Here is an 18,455-nt window from a genome sequence, read left to right on the forward strand (position 1 = left end):
ATCTAGAGCCATTGATTAGGGACCAGTGTGACAAGAGGTGGAGATTGATTCTGTGTGATACTCTAAAGCATTAGTGACTAGAAACTATGATGGGTTCAAGTGGTTTTGTTCCAGGAAAGTTACTTGTGCTTAATGGAAAAAACTTTGATGATTGGTGTTTGAATATGGATGCAATCTTTTGTTTATAGGATGTGGAAGAAATCGTAAAGAACGAATTTAATGAACTAGGAAGAAATGCATCGAATGAGAAAAAGAAAATACACAAAGAAGCCAAGAAAATGGATTGCAAAGCCCAGCTCTTGATTCACTAGTGTGTAGATGCTACAAATATTAGAAAATTTTCAAAGGCTACAACAACAAAAAAAGCTTAGGACATCTTGAACAAAGCTTATGGAAATGCAGACAAAACCAAAAAGGTAAAGCTTTAAGCTCTTCAAAGACAATATGAATTATTGTCAATGAGTGATCAAGAGTCCATTACTGATTACTTCAACCAAATCCAAACACTTGTTAATTCAATGAAGGCCTATAATGAAGTGTTGTTAGATCAATCGAATCCAAACACTTGTTAATTCAATGAAGGCCTACAATGAAGTGTTGTCAAATCGACAAATTGTTGACAAGGTGATGAGAATCTTGACTCCTTATTTTGATCACATTGTTGTGACAATCAAGGAATCCAAGGATCTTGATTCAATGAAGGTGGAGTATTAGAGTATATTTACTCCATCTAGCATTTTTACTTTGTGTATTCTGTTATATGTTGTTTGTAAGCTCTCAGTTAGTTATAGTTCTAACTATAGTTAATTAGTAACAGATTGTGTTAGTCAACAGTTAGTCTCTCTCTATATAGAGATGACACCATCCTTTTGTAAATTGTCTTTCTTTTTCTTGATCAATGAGAAATAAAAGTTTATCAAACTTTATCATGGTATCATAGAGCTAGGTTGCGATCCGCACCATAGATTTTTTTTTTCGATATTTGATTGATTCCTTCTTCTACTCTTCTTTTATCCTCAATCTTTTTTTTCCTCCACTACCAGCTTTTAGTTGATCTACGAAGAAACGACTATGCCTACTTCCGCCAATGAAGGAAATGAAGGAGGTGGCGATCCTCCATTGAATGGAGTTCTCGTGCCGCCTTATCAGAATTCGATGCACACAAAATTCAATCACTCCATCACAGAAAGCTTGACTCTGAATTATCTTTTCTGAAAATCATAGGTTTAGCCCGTGATTCATGGACACTGTCTTCATCACTTTATTGTGAACCTATAGATTCCAGAATGGTTTGCAACTCTTAAAGATCGTGACTTTGGTCATGTCACTCTTGAGTATTGTGCCTAGGAGCAACAAGATCAATTGCTTCTCTTGTGGCTTTAATCCACTATTTCCACTCTCCTTCTTTTAAAGTTCATTCCCTGCACTAGTTTGTGGCTTCTCTGGGACAAGATCCACAACTACTTTCATGCTCACACAAATGTGAAGACACAACAATTTTGTACGGAGCTGCATCAACTCACTCTTGAAGTTTGTACTATTTCTGATTATTTGACTGAGATTTAGAATCTTGTTGATTCCCTTACTGCTATTGGCGATTCTATTTCTATTCTCAAACATGTTGACATTATTATTGAAGGTTTACCAGAAAACTATAAGTCCTCTGTTTCGCAATCAATAATAGATTTGAACCTCTCACTATTGATGAAATTGAAACTGTTCTTTTTGGTCATGAGGCTCGGATTGACAAATTCAAGAAGCAAGCTATGGTTTCGATCAATGTAGCTTCAACATCCACTATGTCTTTTGTGCCTAATCCACCTCAGGCTAACTTTGCACAACAACAACATTCTCGGCCACTGTCTGTCAATCAGAAACAATATCAAAACACATCCCAGATGATTCATCTCAGTTTCAGAACTACAATGGTGGTCGTGGTGGCTACTTTGGCGGTTGAGGATGTCATGGTGGAAAAGGACGTAAAAATATTCAGTGTTACATCTGTCAGAAGTTTGGTCATAATAATGCCAACTGTTGGCATAGGCCCTCAACTCCCTGTCAAATATGTCCAGTCTAATTGAGGTGGGGAGTTTAGACCTTTCACATCTTCAAGAACTAGGCATCCTTCATACAGTCATTTGTCCTCACACACATTACCAAAATGGTGTTGTGGAAAGAAAGCACATACATATTGTAGAGTTAGGGATCACTCTTTTGGCCAAAGTCTTTCTTCCTCTTTTTTATTGGGATCATGCCTTCTTGACCAGTGTCTATTTAATTAATAGACTTCCTAGTTCCTTTATTTAGTTTGAAATTCCTTATGAAATTGTTTAAACATAAAATTGACTACGCTTTTCTTAGAGTATTTGGATGTGCTTGTTGTCCTCTCCTCAGACCCTATAACAAAAATAAACTTCAATTCAGATCTCAAGAGTGCATTTTCCTTGGGTATTCTCGTATGCATAAAGGCTATAAATGTTTATCTTCTAATGGCAGAATTTACATATCCAAATATGTGGTGTTCAATGAGGCCAAATTCCCTTATTGTGACATGTTTCCCCCAACCCCTATACCCAATCGCAAACACTGTCCACCTTGCCCTCAACCTCTATCCCCCTTGCCTCTCTACCTATTCCTTCTACCTTTGCACCTTCAGATCCTGTTTTGCCTCAGTCCACATCTAACTCATCCTCCATAACTCAACCTTCTAACTCTTTTTCCCCATCTCCCAACCCTTACCTCAAAGTACTCATCCCATGCAAACTAAATCTAAGTCTTGTATTGTTCAACACAAAATTCACCTTACCCTTATTCTGACCCATTTAGAACCTAAATCCACCAAGCAAGCCTTGGCTGACCCTACTTGGTTGGCTGCTATGCAAACTGAATATGATGCCTTGATTTAAAACAAAACATGGAGTCTAGTTCCTCTACCTCCTAACAAAACTTCCATTGGTTGCAAGTGGGTGTTTTAGGTGAAAGAAAACTCTGATGGCATTGTTAACAAGTACAAAGCCAAGTTGGTGGCTAAGGGTTTTCATCAGCAGTATGGCACAAATTATACAGACATTTTCACTTGTTATCAAGCTTATTATTGTGAGACTACTTCTTACTTTGGTTACCTATCACTGGCCAATTCAGCAACTGGATATGAATAATACTTTTCTTAATGGCATTCTACAAGACGAAGTCTATATGCAGTAGCCTCCAGGTTTTGACTTTTCCCACAAATCTCTTGTCTGCAAACTTCACAAAGCCATCTATGGTCTTAAACAAGCCCCTCGGGCTTGGTTTGACAGATTAAAAGACCAGCTTCTGCAACTTGGTTTCCATTCCAGCAAGTGTTATCCATCACTTTTTGTTTACTCCAAGACCTTGTCAATTGTTTATATGTTGATCTATGTTAATGATATAATCATCATAGGTAACAATCTTGCATCGTTGCAACAGCTTGTTACCAAGTTTCATCATGCTTTCTCCCTCACGGATCTGAGTGTCCTTGACTATGTCCTTGGAGTTGAGGTCAAACAACAACATGATGGGTCTATTATACTCACTAAAGCCAAGTATATTTGGGATTTGCTATCCAAAAAAAATATGTCTGAGGCAAAGCCTATATCCTCTCTTATGGTAATGGGCTGCAAGCTAACAAAGTAGGGTACTGGTCCTCTTCCCAATCCCTTCATGTATAAATCAGTTGTGGGTTGCTCTATAGTATGCTTCTATTACTAGACCTAAGATAAGCTTTTCTTTAAACAAAGTCTACCAGTTTATGAGTCATCCTCTTAAGACCCACTGGGTGGCAGTTAAAAGGATATTGTGGTATCTCAAGGGAACCATCTCGTGGGGCTTGCATCTCAAGCCTCCTTTTGCACCTATTTTTATCACAACTTTCTGTGATGCTAATTGGGCCTTTGATCCAGATGATAGACGATTGAACTTTGGCGCTTGTGTCTTCTTTGGCCCGAATCTCATCTCCTGGTGATCTAAGAAGCAATCTGTTATTGCACGCTCAAGTTTAGAAGCTGAATATAGAAGTCATGCTTTGGCCACTACTGAAGTTTCCTAGCTTCAATCTCTTCTCTTTGAGCTTACCGTTAAACATATTGTTCTTGTGATCCATTGTGACAACATGAGCATTGTCTCTAGCTCATAACCTTATTCTACATGCTCAAACCAAACACATGGAACTTGATCTATTTTTTGTCAGAGAGAAGGTCCTTAGGAAGTTGCTAAAAATGGTCTATGTTTCTGCCCTTGATCAATATCCTAATATTCTCACCAAGGCTCTGTCTCCTACTCATTTTGATTTGTGAAAAACCAAGCTCACAATGTGTGATTCCTTTTCTTCTGCTCAGAATCACCCACCATGAGCTTACGGGGGAGTATTGGAGTATACTTACTCCGTTTAGTATTTTTACTTTGTGTATTCTGTTATCTGTTGTTTGTAAGTTGTTGGTGAATTGTCAGTTAGTTACAGTTAAGCTGTGAGCTATCATTTAGTTACAATTCTAACAATAGTTAGTTTGTAACAGATTGGGTTAGCTAACAGTTAGTATCTCTCTCTCTCTCTATATATATATAGAGAGAGATGACATAATCCTTTTGTAACTTGTCTTTCTTTTACTTGATCAAAGAGAAATCATAGTTTATCAAACTCTATTATGGAGGAGTTGCAAAATTCCCTTGAAGCACATGAACAACAAGTCAATGAGGGGCAGAATGGTGAAAGGGCTCAAGAACAAGCTTTGCAGGCTCAAACTAGTCACAAAAACAAAGGTGTAGGTGGCTCGAACAAGAAAAAGGAAAAATGGAAGGGAGGAAGAAGTGAAGGAGCAGATGAATCCTTGAATGGTCAAAATCAGTATCATATTGAACATGATCATGGTGAATATTCAAATAGAAGAAGTGTGAAATACAATAAATCACACAATGAGAGTTGAATACCATGTTAGATAAATATTATAAAATTTTACAATGAAAGTTGTTTGATAAACAAAACAGTTTATAAGGATTATTGTCCAGTGACAAGAACTATGTTCTTAAGCAAAGATTGATTGTGTCTAATGATATATAAAACGTAGTTCAAGTGAAAGACTTGTGTGCAAGGATATGTCAATAATATGCTTTAAAAATACTTTAACAAGCTAAAGGAGAGTAATAGAAACACTTAATTTTATATTGGTTCATTTAACATGAGCTACGCATAATTTTTCTTTACCAACTAGTAAAAGATTCTACTAATCAAACTTAATTACGACAAATATTCTTTCTTGCCATTCTTGACTTACAAATATTCTCTAAGTTATTATTGACACAACCCTTAGATTTTTCTTGAATCTAAGAACACCTAAGTATTATTTAGTCATTAAGTCATTTCTAACTTTCACAAATAATAATTTGAAATAAAAGCATAAATTATTTTTAAAATAATATAACATAATAATTATATAAATTAAATTTAATTAATAGATTTTACATTATGGTAATAGATTAAATAAACTGTAAATCAAATCAAACTACACAAAATTTGATTTAAATTTGATGTGATATATATTTAAATCAAATCAAACTATATTCTTATTTTATATTTAGTTTGAATTAATTTTTGTTTAAAAAATGGAACTAAATCGCAACATCAACATCCCTAGTATTTATTTTGTTTATGGTAGGAACAGGTTGTGACTATTGATCACCTCCGTAAAGTGTAAAACTTTGGATGTTTTTTAAGAAGTGTTATCATTTAATAACATATTACTTGATACATTTTATTATTAGTTAATGTTTATTAAGAACTATAAAATAGAGAAAAAAATGTTAAATAAGCAGTGGAATTTACAAGAATTTATAATTTTAAATAAATTTAATCATAATTAATAGTGAAACATGTATTCAAATTAATAATTTCTTGTAAATTACCAAAGTGGCATATTTTAAAAAAAAATTTCATGCAAGTGTAAGAGGATTATCTGAAAGTTGATTTTGCTTTTGGAAAATTAATTTGTGGCAATTTTTATAACTTTTTTTACAATTTTTAAATGCCACATTTTCCGACAGTGGGAAATAACCACAATTTTATAAAAGTAAAATCAATATAGTTAACTTACTCCATACACATATTTTTTAAAGTTAAAGTGTATTACCTTGATAATAATACAACTAAGAGAAAAATTATACTATCACCTTTAGAAATTTTTTTAGATTACACACGATATTTCTATTTTTTTTTGTCCTGCTCCATACCCTTAATTATTTGAAATACATTATATTAACATTTTTTAGATTACACACGATAATTATACATCACACTAACCCCTTAATTGTTTAAAAATGATTATATCATGTACCCGGATAAGAGAAATTGCTGATTGGCTGGCCAAGAATGAACTTCGTCAAACAAGTGTCTGTTGATGGCCTCTTATTGGCAAATGCTTCTGGTGTTTCCTATATTAGGGAATATTTTGTTTTGTCATTTCTGTTTTTATTATTTCTCACTCATGAAAAAAATATAAGAGAAGTCGTTATCAACATTAAAAACGTATTATATACAATCTAAAAAAATCATAGAAGATGCCACTATAATTTATCTATACCTTATTCTAATATAAATCAATCTCTCGGTCGTGGGATTTAATTTAGTTAGTTGAAAAGTGCTCGGTCATGAGATTTAATTTAGTTAATTGAAAAGTGTGTTAGCTATTATAAATTTTTTTACATAATTTTTTATTCCCGCCATTAAAAAAATCAATCTCTCTCCTAGAGAGTGTTATACTTCCCATTGTGCATATTTAACTTTACCAAAAATATAGAGACTGAAAATACATTTTTACTTTAATTAATTTTTCATAATATTGCAATAAGCCAAGTATTTTGTTTTCATAGCAGTTAAGTTAAATTGTATCTTCAGTGGCAAAAAATATAAATCAAATGCAAAAAGGTGTTCTTTGAATAAGACTAAAAATTATCCGGGAAGTATTATATCATTTATCCTAAAGTACTTCTTAAACTAATTAAACTATATTAGTCTATAAAGTATTACAAATCATGCTACATAGTTTTACACCTTTGAATAAGACTAACAATTATCCGGGAAGTATTATACCATTTATCCTAAAATACTAATTAAACTATATTAGTCTTTAAAGTATTACAAATCATGCTACATAGTTTCTCAAGTATTGAAAAATTCTTCAAATTAGTCTCTCAATGCTAGTAAAATATATCAATCCAGAGACTAACTTAAGGAACATTCAATACTTTAAGAACTACTTGTATAATTTATAATTTAATTAATTTAAGGACTATTTGGGAGACTACATTGATAGTTTATTCAAATACCTATCAAGCAATCTCTTGGCTATATAACACCGGCTAAACAAATAAGGACGATATAGATTAGAGTCTGAAACTAATTATCTGATGTAACTGTTTCACGGTCAAGGTCCACCTTAGACCACTTACTAATACGATTACGGGCTATAATTACCTGCACAATGACAATGATTTCATCAAGTTCTATATCAAATATCTAATATTAACTTACATTAAGAATCAATGAGAGGAAAATGAATCAAATACCTGCTCATCCCAATTAGTTTTGTAGGTGATTATAGTTAGGACTATTGTTTGAATCAGTGTCCCAAACAACATTCCAATCCAAATACCCTACAGAAGAAAGTTTTTCCAATCAATGAAATAGGAATCCAGAGCAATTTGAAAATGAAGAAAGTATAGCATAATAGCCTACCTTGACTTGCAAGTGAATAATGTTACCAAGCACTATTCCAACTGGAATACCTATGAGGTAATAACACCCTATGTTCACATATGCTACAATGCTTTGCCACCCTGCTCCAACAGCCACCCCTATTGAAATCATATAATTTCATGTCGTTCAGACTGTAAAAACAATAGGGTTCAAATCTTAAACTATTAAAAGTTCTTTAAACCAAGACACCAAGATTTATAAAGCATACCTGAGAGTACAGGTTGAATACTGTTTAGTAACAAAGAAACTGCTAACAAAGGTGACAAATCCCCCACAGCAGTAGCCACATCTTCGTTTGAAGTAAAGAGATAAGCTACTTTTTCTCTTAAAAATAAGAAAAGAACAAATAAAATAAAACCAATTGAAAAGGATGTAAGCACTGTCACAACTATAGAGAACTTTGCATCTTTTGAGCTTCCTCTTCCAAGTTCATTTGCCACTCGAACACTGCTAATTAAGAAATATAAAGCTAATATTACACGGCAAACAAACAACATGAAAATTTGATATATATATATATATATATATATATATATATATATATATATATATATATATATATATATATATATATATATATATATATATATATATACACTATTTTCTAAATGATGACAAAAACAATGACTACAACCATAGAAAGGTAAAGTATGTAATTTACCTTGCTGCAGCCATGAAACCAAATGCTATCATCATTTCCCATCCATTGATGTTAATACTGTAAATAATAAAATTTAATCTCAATATGCCAAGAGAGAAGAGCATACTTTAAGTCTGGCCAATAAAATCAACAACATAAAATAGAAACTCAACATAGATATGCTATAGTGCAAAGGATTACCATATGGATAGAGCATCAATTTGAACCTCAGCGTTTTTCATATTACCAGTCAAAAGAATCAATATTGTGTTGTACCAGAGCTCAAGACTGTAAAATATACAACAACTTCCAAGTTAGGATGCATCTAACTTTAGTAATCCATTCCTAATTTCCCATACAAATTAAGGAAATCCAAATTTATTTCACAATCATGGCATTTCTAAGGACCTTAACCCCTTTAGTTGATTGAGAACAAAGCTCACCATAACATGGCACCAGCTGAAAGGGAAAGCTTGACAACAGGCCAAAGATCTTTGAATGCTAAAGAAGAGAAACCTTTCCATGTTTCAGGGCACCAACCGCATGTAATAAATATTAGTTGACCAACATTGGGAATCCAATATGCCAAAATTGTTGAAATCATTGCACCAGGAATCCCATACTTGAATTGTATTGTGAATAGCCAAGAGAGGGACACATGAATGATTATTGATAATGTTGCCAAGAATGCAATTATGACATTCTTGCTTTGAGATTGAAGGAATGTCTGACAGTTGAATGACACAATATAAGCAAATAAGATTGGAATTGACCAAAGAGAAACGTTTCTTGCCACTCGTGCTATGCTCTCATCTTGGCCTAAGAGAGTCAAAATTGGGCTTGTGAAGATGAACAACGGAAGAAGGCAGAGTGCAGTTAAGAATAAAACTATCGATGATCTTTGAAGATACACTCCCATCATGTCATATTCTTTTGCACCGTATGCTTGTCCGCAAAGTGTTGACAACGCACTTGACATTCCTAACTACAATCGCCAGTTCACACCCACAAATAATTTGTGTTATTCCTTGCCTATACTTCTCCACTGAATAAATAGTATTGTTGGCCAATAGCCATATGAAGTTGAATTATATATACATATAACATGATGAAAGCTGCACTGATCAACAACAATGTAATTTTGTAATATGTTTTTGGCTCATCTTTCTTTTAGAATTTGCAAAGTTCGGATCTTGTTCCAGCAAAAATTTTATCCATCTTCAACCCTAAATAAATTATAATGTATCATTTTATGATCCGTAGCTAAGGTTCTGATATCCGAATTTATGTATATATATATATATATATATGACATATAAAAAACATGACATTTATAAAAAAAATATTCGATGATGTAAAAGTTATCATAATAGGTTCAGTTGTGCTTAGGGCTAAAAAAATGACACCTTATAATTTTATATTTATGAAGATGAAAATTTATGCACAAACGAGAAATCCAAACCTTGTTGTCAATTTCATAAGGAAAAAGAAAATTTAGCCTATATTTTTAAAAAAATTACTACTTTTGGTTTTGATTCTTGATATATATATATATATATATATATATATATATATATATATATATATATATATATATATATATATATAGTTTTAGTTCCTATATTATTTTTCTTGTTTTTAATTAGTCCATTTGAAAATCCTATTGTACCAAAAAAAAATCTCTTTTTTCTTTCTCTCTAGGTATTGGAAAGCTTTTGGCTGTCTATCAAACATTTTCCTTAATATATACAAGGATTCACAAATATTGTTGACAAAATTATGTATCATATTCATTGCCTATGAGTTTAACAGATGAACAGTTCTTAAAAATAACAAAATGCTTTATAAGCACTCTCAAATTCTGGCCTAGGAAAAAAAGAAATTGTGAGTAAGAACATAACATACCAGAATACCATTGGCAAAGCGTATGATGACAGTGAATACAAGAGCATAAGCAGCGAGTTCCTTTGAACCAATGTGACCAATAAATGCTTGGCTTATAACACTGAGGCCAAAGGTGGTGAACCTAGTAAATATGGCTGGTGCTGCCACTATCCACATCACCTTGCTCTCTTCCCACACCCTCTTCACCAATGATAAATTCTCTTCTTCTTCTGATATTTTCTCTCTGCTCAGCAACTTCTGCTTTAGATTCCCCTCCATTTTTCGAGCCTTTTTTTGGGGGCTTCTTAAGATCAGAATAGAGGAGGGAGTTTGGGGCTCACTGTTTATAAAGAAAAATGGAATAAAAGAATGAGTATCTTTTCGCTAATCTTGCATGAACCGTTAGAGACGGCGTTTAGGGTATAGACACGTACTATACACAAGAACTTATATCATATCCACGTGGCAGTCTAGTTAGAGGATCTTTTATTACATATTTTTAGGTCAAATGTTTTTGATAAATTGAATAATGATAATTTTATTAATTAGTTTTTCAGAAATATATATATATATATATATATATATATATATATATATATATATATATATATATATATATATATATTCTCAATTTCAAATTTGACTCTCCTTAATTTAATTCACGAATTTAATATGTAAAATTGTGTAATGTTGATCTCAACCCAATATTGAACGTTGACAATTAATAAGTAATGTTGACTGTCCTTATTGGATGATGACTGTCACGTGTCATGTCATGTTCTGATTGGTCAATAAAAACAACAAGGCTGTCATCATCCAATAAAAACTTGAAATGTGACAGTCAAGTCAACATCACTTGTTAACAGTCAACGTCTAATTGTGGCTTGGGGATTAATATTACACAATCTTACAAAATAAAAGAACCAAATTCATAAATTAAATTACTGGAGAATCAAATTCAAAATTAAGAGACGAAATTTACAATAGCCTTAAATAAATCAATGAATCAAATAAGACCTTAATCGCGGAGTCAAACGCATGGATTACAAAAATTTACGGATATCTTACACTGAAATAGGATTTAGACTTCAAATCATTGATTAAACTATAATAATTTCATATCAAATTTATTCATTCACTTGGTGGTCATTTATGGAAATATGACCTTTTATGTTCTTTTTATTTTCTTCTTATTTCTCTTTTCTTTTTGACTAATTTTAAATTCTTTTTACAAATATTTTTTTACCATTCCTCTTACTTATTTTGTACAGTGAATTAATATTATTTTGTTTACCATTCCTCTTACAAATATTCCATTTTGCTTGTGGTCAACATTTCCCACCACCTACAAGCGTAAACACTAAAGGGTAAAGTCGTTTCTGATTCAACTGCTCATTTAGAAAATCTGACCATTTTTCTTTGTTGTTCCAGCGGGTGAAACGTTACTTAAAAGTAACAATTTTAAAAATATTAGTTTCTAATTTTTTATATTTTTTTTTATTTTATCCTTAATAAATTTATAAAATTTCTTATTTATCCTTTTTAAATAAATCAAAATTTCATTATTTTTATTTTTTACTCATTTATATATTTTTCGTCTCTTTTTTTTTTCTCCAATATACATATCCTCTCATTTTATTTTACAACATGCATTCTAGCCTTTTTTCTCTGGGTAATGATATTTTTATTTTTTTTCACTCCTAGTGTAATGCTTTGATATATTGTTTTTACAATATTTTGATTATGAAATTTTTTAAGATGAATAAAAAAAGAAACTGTTCGGATCCCATATACTTATGGGCTACTTCACTCCTTTCTTTATTTCACGTTTTCTCAGAAAAATTAATTGCAAATAGATTTTTGTCCATAAACAAACATTCAAATCGATCAACTCTTAAAACCTTCTATTTTTTTTATTGCAAGTCAATTTTTTTAATAAATACTTCATGATTTACCAAAAATGAACATAAGAATATAATATTAAACTTTTTGTGTTTTATCTCTTTGTCTTATTTGTTTAACTAACTAAGACTTTGGATTTGATTTTACTTTTAAAAAGTGTTGACGAAATCTGATAAGTATCGTCTATTTGTATCTTTTTGTGAAAATCGTGTTTTCCTTCTTAAAGCTCCAACAAAGGATAACTCTCTTTTGAAAAGGCTTGCGGAAATTATAAAATAACAATTGCATCCTCTTGTGATATTTTTCTTTATATTATCTCATTGTTAAATGGGATTGTTATGGGAACATCTACCTTTGCTTTATAAACCCCCCCAATCCACTGAAATTACTTCTTTACCCCTACCACCACCTTCTCCCCTACCTTCTCTCATCTCCTTAAACACTCTCCTCAAAACATTATCATTTTATATTAAATACTTTATCTTATGTGACAATCAACATAATAAATAATACAAGCATTTCTACTTGAATTTGTCACAAAGTCCCTGAGTGAAGAAGTTTATATTGAGTCAAGGCAAATTGTTCAAAGTAGTAACATTGATTTTATCGTTAGATGCCAATTTTGTATATTATATTATTTTACATAGTCTCTCAAATACTAGCAAATAATTCAAATTAGTCCCTCTATTAATTAGTAAAATATATTAATTCAGAGAATAAATTGATGAATATTTAATACTAAGGACTACTTATATAGTTTTATTAGTTTAAGCACTACTTAAAAGAAAGAGTGATATTTTATTATGATGGCTTTCAAGCAATCTCTTGGTTGTACAACAAATAATGACAATATAGATAGGAGTATGAAACTAATTATCTGATGTAATTGTTTCATGATCAAGGACCATTTTAGACCACTTATTAATACGATCACGGGCTATAATCACCTACACAGATACATAATGAATTCATCAAGTTCTATATCAAATAGTAACTTACATTAAAGATTAATGAGAGGAAAATGAATCAAATACCTGCTCATCCCAATTAGTTTTGTAGGTGATTATAATTAGGATTATAGTTTGAATTAGTGTCCCAAACAACATTCCAATCCAAATACCCTACAAAAGAAGAAAGTTTGTCCAATGAATGAGAAGGGATAGGAATCAAGTGTAATTTGAAAATGAGGAAAGTAAAACATAATAGCCTACCTTGACTTGCAAGTGAATAATGTTACCAAGTACTATTCCAACCGGAATACCTATGAGGTAATAACACCCTATGTTCACATACGCTACAGTGCTCTGCCACCCTGCTCCAACAGCCACCCCTGTTGAAATCATACAATTTCATGACTTTCAGACTCCCCAATTGACAAATTAATTTTGGCTTTATCATGCATAAACAATTGGGTTCAAATCTTAAACAAATTCATTAAGCCAAGACACCAAAAGTTATATAGCATACCTGAGAGTACAGGTTGAATACTATTTAGTAACAAAGAAAGCGCTAACAAAGGTGACAAATCCCCCACAGCAGTAGCCACATCTTCGTTTGAAGTAAAGAGATAAGCTACTTTTTCTCTTAAAATTAAAAAAAGAACAAATAAGATAAACCCAATTGCAAATGATGTAAGCACTGTCACAACTATAGAGAACTTTGCAGCTTTGGAGTTTTCCCTTCCAAGTTCATTTGCCACTCGAACACTGCAAATTAAAAAATATAAAGTTAGTATTCCGCCCCAAATCAACCACAAATGAAAAATCAAATGGCAGCTTAAGCTTGATATACTATTTCGTAGATGATGACAAAATCAATGACAATAACTATAGAAAGGTAAAAGATGTCATTTACCTAACAGCAGCCATGAAACCAAATGCTATCATCATTTCCCATCCACTGATGTTAATACTGTAAATAATAAAATTTAATCTTAATTAGGCTAAGAGAGAAGAGCCTACTATAAGTCTGGCTAATGAAATCAACAACATAAGAATTCAACATATAAATTTCAACATAGATATGATACTGTGCAAAAGATTACCATATAGATAGAGCATCAATTTGAACCTCAGCATCTTTCATGTTACCAGTCAAAAGAATCAATATTGTGCTATACCAGAGCTCAAGACTATAAAATATACAACAACTTCCAAGTTAGGAATGCATATACATTAATCTATATCCAATTTCCTATATAAAGGAAATCCAAATTTATTCAGCAATCATGGCATTTATAAAGAACTCATTAACCCCTTTATTTGACAGAGAAGAAAGCTCACCATAACATGGCACCAGATGAAATGGAAAGCTTGGCAACCGGCCAAAGATCTTTGAATGCTAAAAAAGAGAAACCTTTCCATGTTTCAGGGCACCAACCACATGTAATAAATATCAGTTGACCAATGTTCGGAATCCAGTATGCCAAAATTGTTGAAATCATTGCACCAGGAATCCCATACTTGAATTGCATTGTGAATAGCCAGGAGAGGGACACATGAATGATTATTGATAAAGCTGCCAAATATGAAATAATGACATTCTTGCTTTGAGATTGAAGGAATGTCTGGCAGCTGTTTGAGACAATATAAGCAAATAAGACAGGAATTGACCAAATAGAAATGGTTCTTGCCACTTGTGCTATGCTCTCATCTTGGCCTAAGAGAGTCAAAATTGGGCTTGTGAAGATGAACAACGGAAGAAGACAGATTGCACTTAAGAATAAAACTATCCATGATCTTTGAAGATACACTCCCATCATGTCATATTCTTTTGCGCCGTATGCTTGTCCACAAAGTGTTGACAATGCACTTGCCATTCCTAACTACAATTGTCAGTTGACACAAACAAAAAATTTGTGTTATTCCTTGTCAATACTTCTTCATTGAATAAATTGTAACGGTGGCCAATAGCCATGTGCAGGTGAAGTATATATACACATTATATAATGAAAGCTACACTCATCAACAATGTAATAATTTGTATATATACTGTGATACAAGATGTTCATATGCTTCTGCTTTTTAATTTAGCTTAATCCCATTAACCTTTCGATGTATATGTTTTTTACAACCTAAGATTCCTTACTGACTAAAATTACTACTATTTATAATGTACCCCAATATAATTAAACAAACCAAAAACAAAAGTCAGAAAATGTAATTTTTTTTCATGAGACAAAAAAGTGATCACTATTTATTTCATTGAGTTGTAGTATTCAAGATGATATTGTTAAAAATCTAAAAGGGTCATTCAAATCTTTTGATGGAAGTTTATTATTTGGTTAAAGAATATAAGTTGCTATCACTTGTGTTAATCTTGTCCCTTCTTTATTGTGGATATTTTGAAATATTTATGTAGTGTTTTCATTATTGGTACTGTTTTCTTCCTTGAGGTCTTACTAGTTAAGGTTCCATAGGGAAGTATGGTATAAGAGATTGATTTTATACATATATATATAGGACAAGTGCTACTTTCTAGTAGTTCTTTAAGGATCATCGTAGGTTCTTACTTCTTAGTCCCCTTAGGCTTGCACTTATCCCTTACTAGTTTGGGTAGAAATAAAGAGGAGAGAAATAAGAATGACAAATATAGAATAAAAAATATTGTATTTTATAATTAGTATGAGGAGAAAATCAAAGAGAGAAGTTATTCCCGCGAGATCTACTAGTTAAAAAATACTTTCCTTGCAAATTCAAATAAATGGGAGGAAAATATTTTCTTTCTTTGTTCTTGTATTTTTTAAAATATAATAATTAATTTTTTTATATAAAAATAATATATATATATATATATAACTAGTATAAAAACATTTTTCATATAACTTATTTCTTTCTTTCTACTTATCCTGATTCTTTCTCTTCTTTCCTCTTTATTTTCTTTCCGTCTAAATAACACATATTTTTCTATTTTATTTATTTCATATCTCTATGATTCTCATCTTTACTCTACATATTTTATTATCCCTATTTCATCCCAAATACAAACAAAGTTTTTAATGTTTCTTGGAGGGTAGCACGCACAAAGTCACTTGGTGGTGGCCACATAGTACTCATCTCAAGGAAAATTAAGCCTTTCAAACAGATGAGGACAACCTAACTTTTTTTTTTTTTTACTAATTAAGTTTTTATTGGTATGAGATTTTGAATTTTCGGATTTTAAATTATTTTTAAAAAAAATTTAGTGTCAATAAAATTTGTTATTATTTAAAATAGTCTTTGTCCTCGTTATCATGAGGTGTCATGAGATAAGATAAAATAAATATCACATGTATGTCACATACATAGTATGTAAGTTTTATTATATCCAAGTAAATAATTAAAATATTATGTTATTACAATGCAAGGGAAAAAAAGAAAAGTCATTGTTGAATCCTAACACTCCTAACATCCATGAACCTAGGACAATCATTACCCATGAGAAAATCTATGACAATTCATCTTTCTCATGTACAATTTATGGTGATATTCATGACCACTTAAATAGACAGCTCAACACTTAAAGAGAGATTAGTAATGATGGGGATTATTTATAATAGTTGAAAATTCTTTAGGTATCAAATATTTAAAAAAAAACAATCTAGGAATAAAAAATTCAAAATTCTCATAGTTTGAGGACTAAAAGCTTAATTAATTCAATTTTTTAATGAAATTTTTTATTTTTATATTTGACACCTTATAGAGGAAGAAAAAAAGGAAGAAAATGATGATTTGATATAAGAAGAAACATAAAAAAGAAAAGTGTCAACTAAATATTTATATTTGTGAGTGGAAAAAAAGCAAGCCAGACTCTTTAATATTATCAACTCGTGAAGGCTCAAGCTTTGAATTACAACCAAGTCCGTACATTTACAACAACAAAATCTGACCAAAAAGCAGATTCCAACACAATCATATCAAACCAACCAGTCACGAAAGTAGCTTCTCCATGAGTATGTGATTGACAATCTGACACACTATTTTTTTTTTATCAGTATATATTAATTATTAGTTATTAATTATTAATTTTTATTGTTAGCGAGAAAAATTCAAATCTATCATTTGTCTCTTCCTCCACCAAGTTATAATCATATCTCTCCTAACACACTGATAAAACTCCTTGATATTATCGATCAGCTGAATAAAAGCATATCTGGGATGAGGGAAAGAAGACCCTTAGCTTGTTGATTAACTCCATACTAACCACAGAAAGTGATTCCAGCCACACTTTCAGCCTTCAGGCTATGCTATGTGTAACAATTGATATTATATATTCATAGCCTATGAGTTTAATATATGAACAGCTTCTTAATTAAAAACAGAAAACGCTTGGCCTAGGAAAATTATTCAAATTTGAGAGTAAGAACATAACATAACATACCAGAATTCCATTGGCGAAGCGTATGATGACAGTGAACACAAGGGCATAAGCAGCGAGTTCCCTTGAACCAATATGACCAATAAATGCTTGGCTTATAACACTGATGCCAAAGGTTGTGAACCTTGTGAATATGGCTGGTGCTGCCACTATCCACATCACCTTGCTCTCTTCCCACACCCTCTTCACCAATGATAAATTCTCTTCTTCTGATTTTTGCTCTCTGCTCAACAGCTTCTTCTCAAGATTCCCCTCCATTTTTTGAGTCTTTGGTTGTTGTTGGAGCCTCTGAAGATGGATCAGAGACTTCACAGTACACAAGGGAGTTTTGGGCTGATATTATACAAAAGAAAAGGAAAAAAAGAAAAAAGAATGAGTATCTTATCGTTGCTCTTGCATGAGAGGGACAGCAACTAGACACATACTATACACAAGAACTTCAAATTATATCCACGAGGAGTGCTAGTAAGAGAATCATTTATCAGATATATATTTATTGGGTCTAATTGTATACGTGTTTCTGATAAGTAAAACAATATTCTTTTTTTTTTCCTATTAAAATTAGTTGTCTTTATTTAGTTTTCCATTTATGAAAACATGGCATTTGATCACTTTCTTCTTCTTATCTCCCTTTTCTTTTTGACTATTTTTAAATTCTTTTTAATAATGTTTTTACTAATTCTCTTAGTTATTTTCTACAGTAAATATTAAATATTTGTTATGTTCCTAAAATATTACACAGAATTTATTATTATTTAATATTTAAGAATTAAGATTTATAAATGAATATTAATCATCAATGAAAATGATAAATATTTTGTCTCAACAAAAAAGAAAAATCTCTTTTGTGATCAACATTTATCGGCAGCCAGCAACTACAAGCTTAATTCAAGTATACAGTCTTTT

The 18,455-nt window shown here is 31.5% G+C and overlaps 3 protein-coding genes across 3 annotated transcripts; 1 reads left to right on the plus strand and 2 right to left on the minus strand.

The window, feature by feature from the left end:
• The first annotated feature begins 3,169 nt into the window (after positions 1 to 3,169).
• Positions 3,170 to 3,985, plus strand: LOC102662121 (uncharacterized mitochondrial protein AtMg00810-like). The gene is made up of 3 exons (XM_006577312.1): positions 3,170 to 3,290; positions 3,425 to 3,630; positions 3,716 to 3,985. The coding sequence occupies exons 1-3, from the start codon at positions 3,170 to 3,172 to the stop codon at positions 3,983 to 3,985; spliced, it is 597 nt and encodes a 198-aa protein (XP_006577375.1).
• A 2,955-nt stretch (positions 3,986 to 6,940) lies between these two features.
• Positions 6,941 to 10,635, minus strand: LOC100789145 (protein DETOXIFICATION 21-like). Its single transcript, NM_001371778.1, has 8 exons — positions 10,314 to 10,635; positions 8,852 to 9,393; positions 8,610 to 8,696; positions 8,430 to 8,486; positions 7,977 to 8,215; positions 7,748 to 7,866; positions 7,579 to 7,665; positions 6,941 to 7,486 (listed from the first exon to the last, which is right to left on the minus strand). Exons 1-8 carry the CDS (start codon positions 10,569 to 10,571, stop codon positions 7,409 to 7,411), a joined length of 1,467 nt encoding a protein of 488 aa, NP_001358707.1. The 5' UTR covers positions 10,572 to 10,635; the 3' UTR covers positions 6,941 to 7,408.
• A 2,337-nt stretch (positions 10,636 to 12,972) lies between these two features.
• On the minus strand, positions 12,973 to 18,017 carry LOC115333220 (protein DETOXIFICATION 21-like). The gene is made up of 8 exons (NM_001371780.1): positions 17,553 to 18,017; positions 14,477 to 15,018; positions 14,239 to 14,325; positions 14,049 to 14,105; positions 13,662 to 13,900; positions 13,406 to 13,524; positions 13,229 to 13,315; positions 12,973 to 13,141 (listed from the first exon to the last, which is right to left on the minus strand). The coding sequence occupies exons 1-8, from the start codon at positions 17,805 to 17,807 to the stop codon at positions 13,064 to 13,066; spliced, it is 1,464 nt and encodes a 487-aa protein (NP_001358709.1). The 5' UTR covers positions 17,808 to 18,017; the 3' UTR covers positions 12,973 to 13,063.
• Between the last annotated feature and the right edge of the window lie 438 nt (positions 18,018 to 18,455).

Source organism: Glycine max, chromosome 3, assembly GCF_000004515.6.
Source record: "Glycine max cultivar Williams 82 chromosome 3, Glycine_max_v4.0, whole genome shotgun sequence".
NCBI lineage: Eukaryota > Viridiplantae > Streptophyta > Magnoliopsida > Fabales > Fabaceae > Glycine > Glycine max.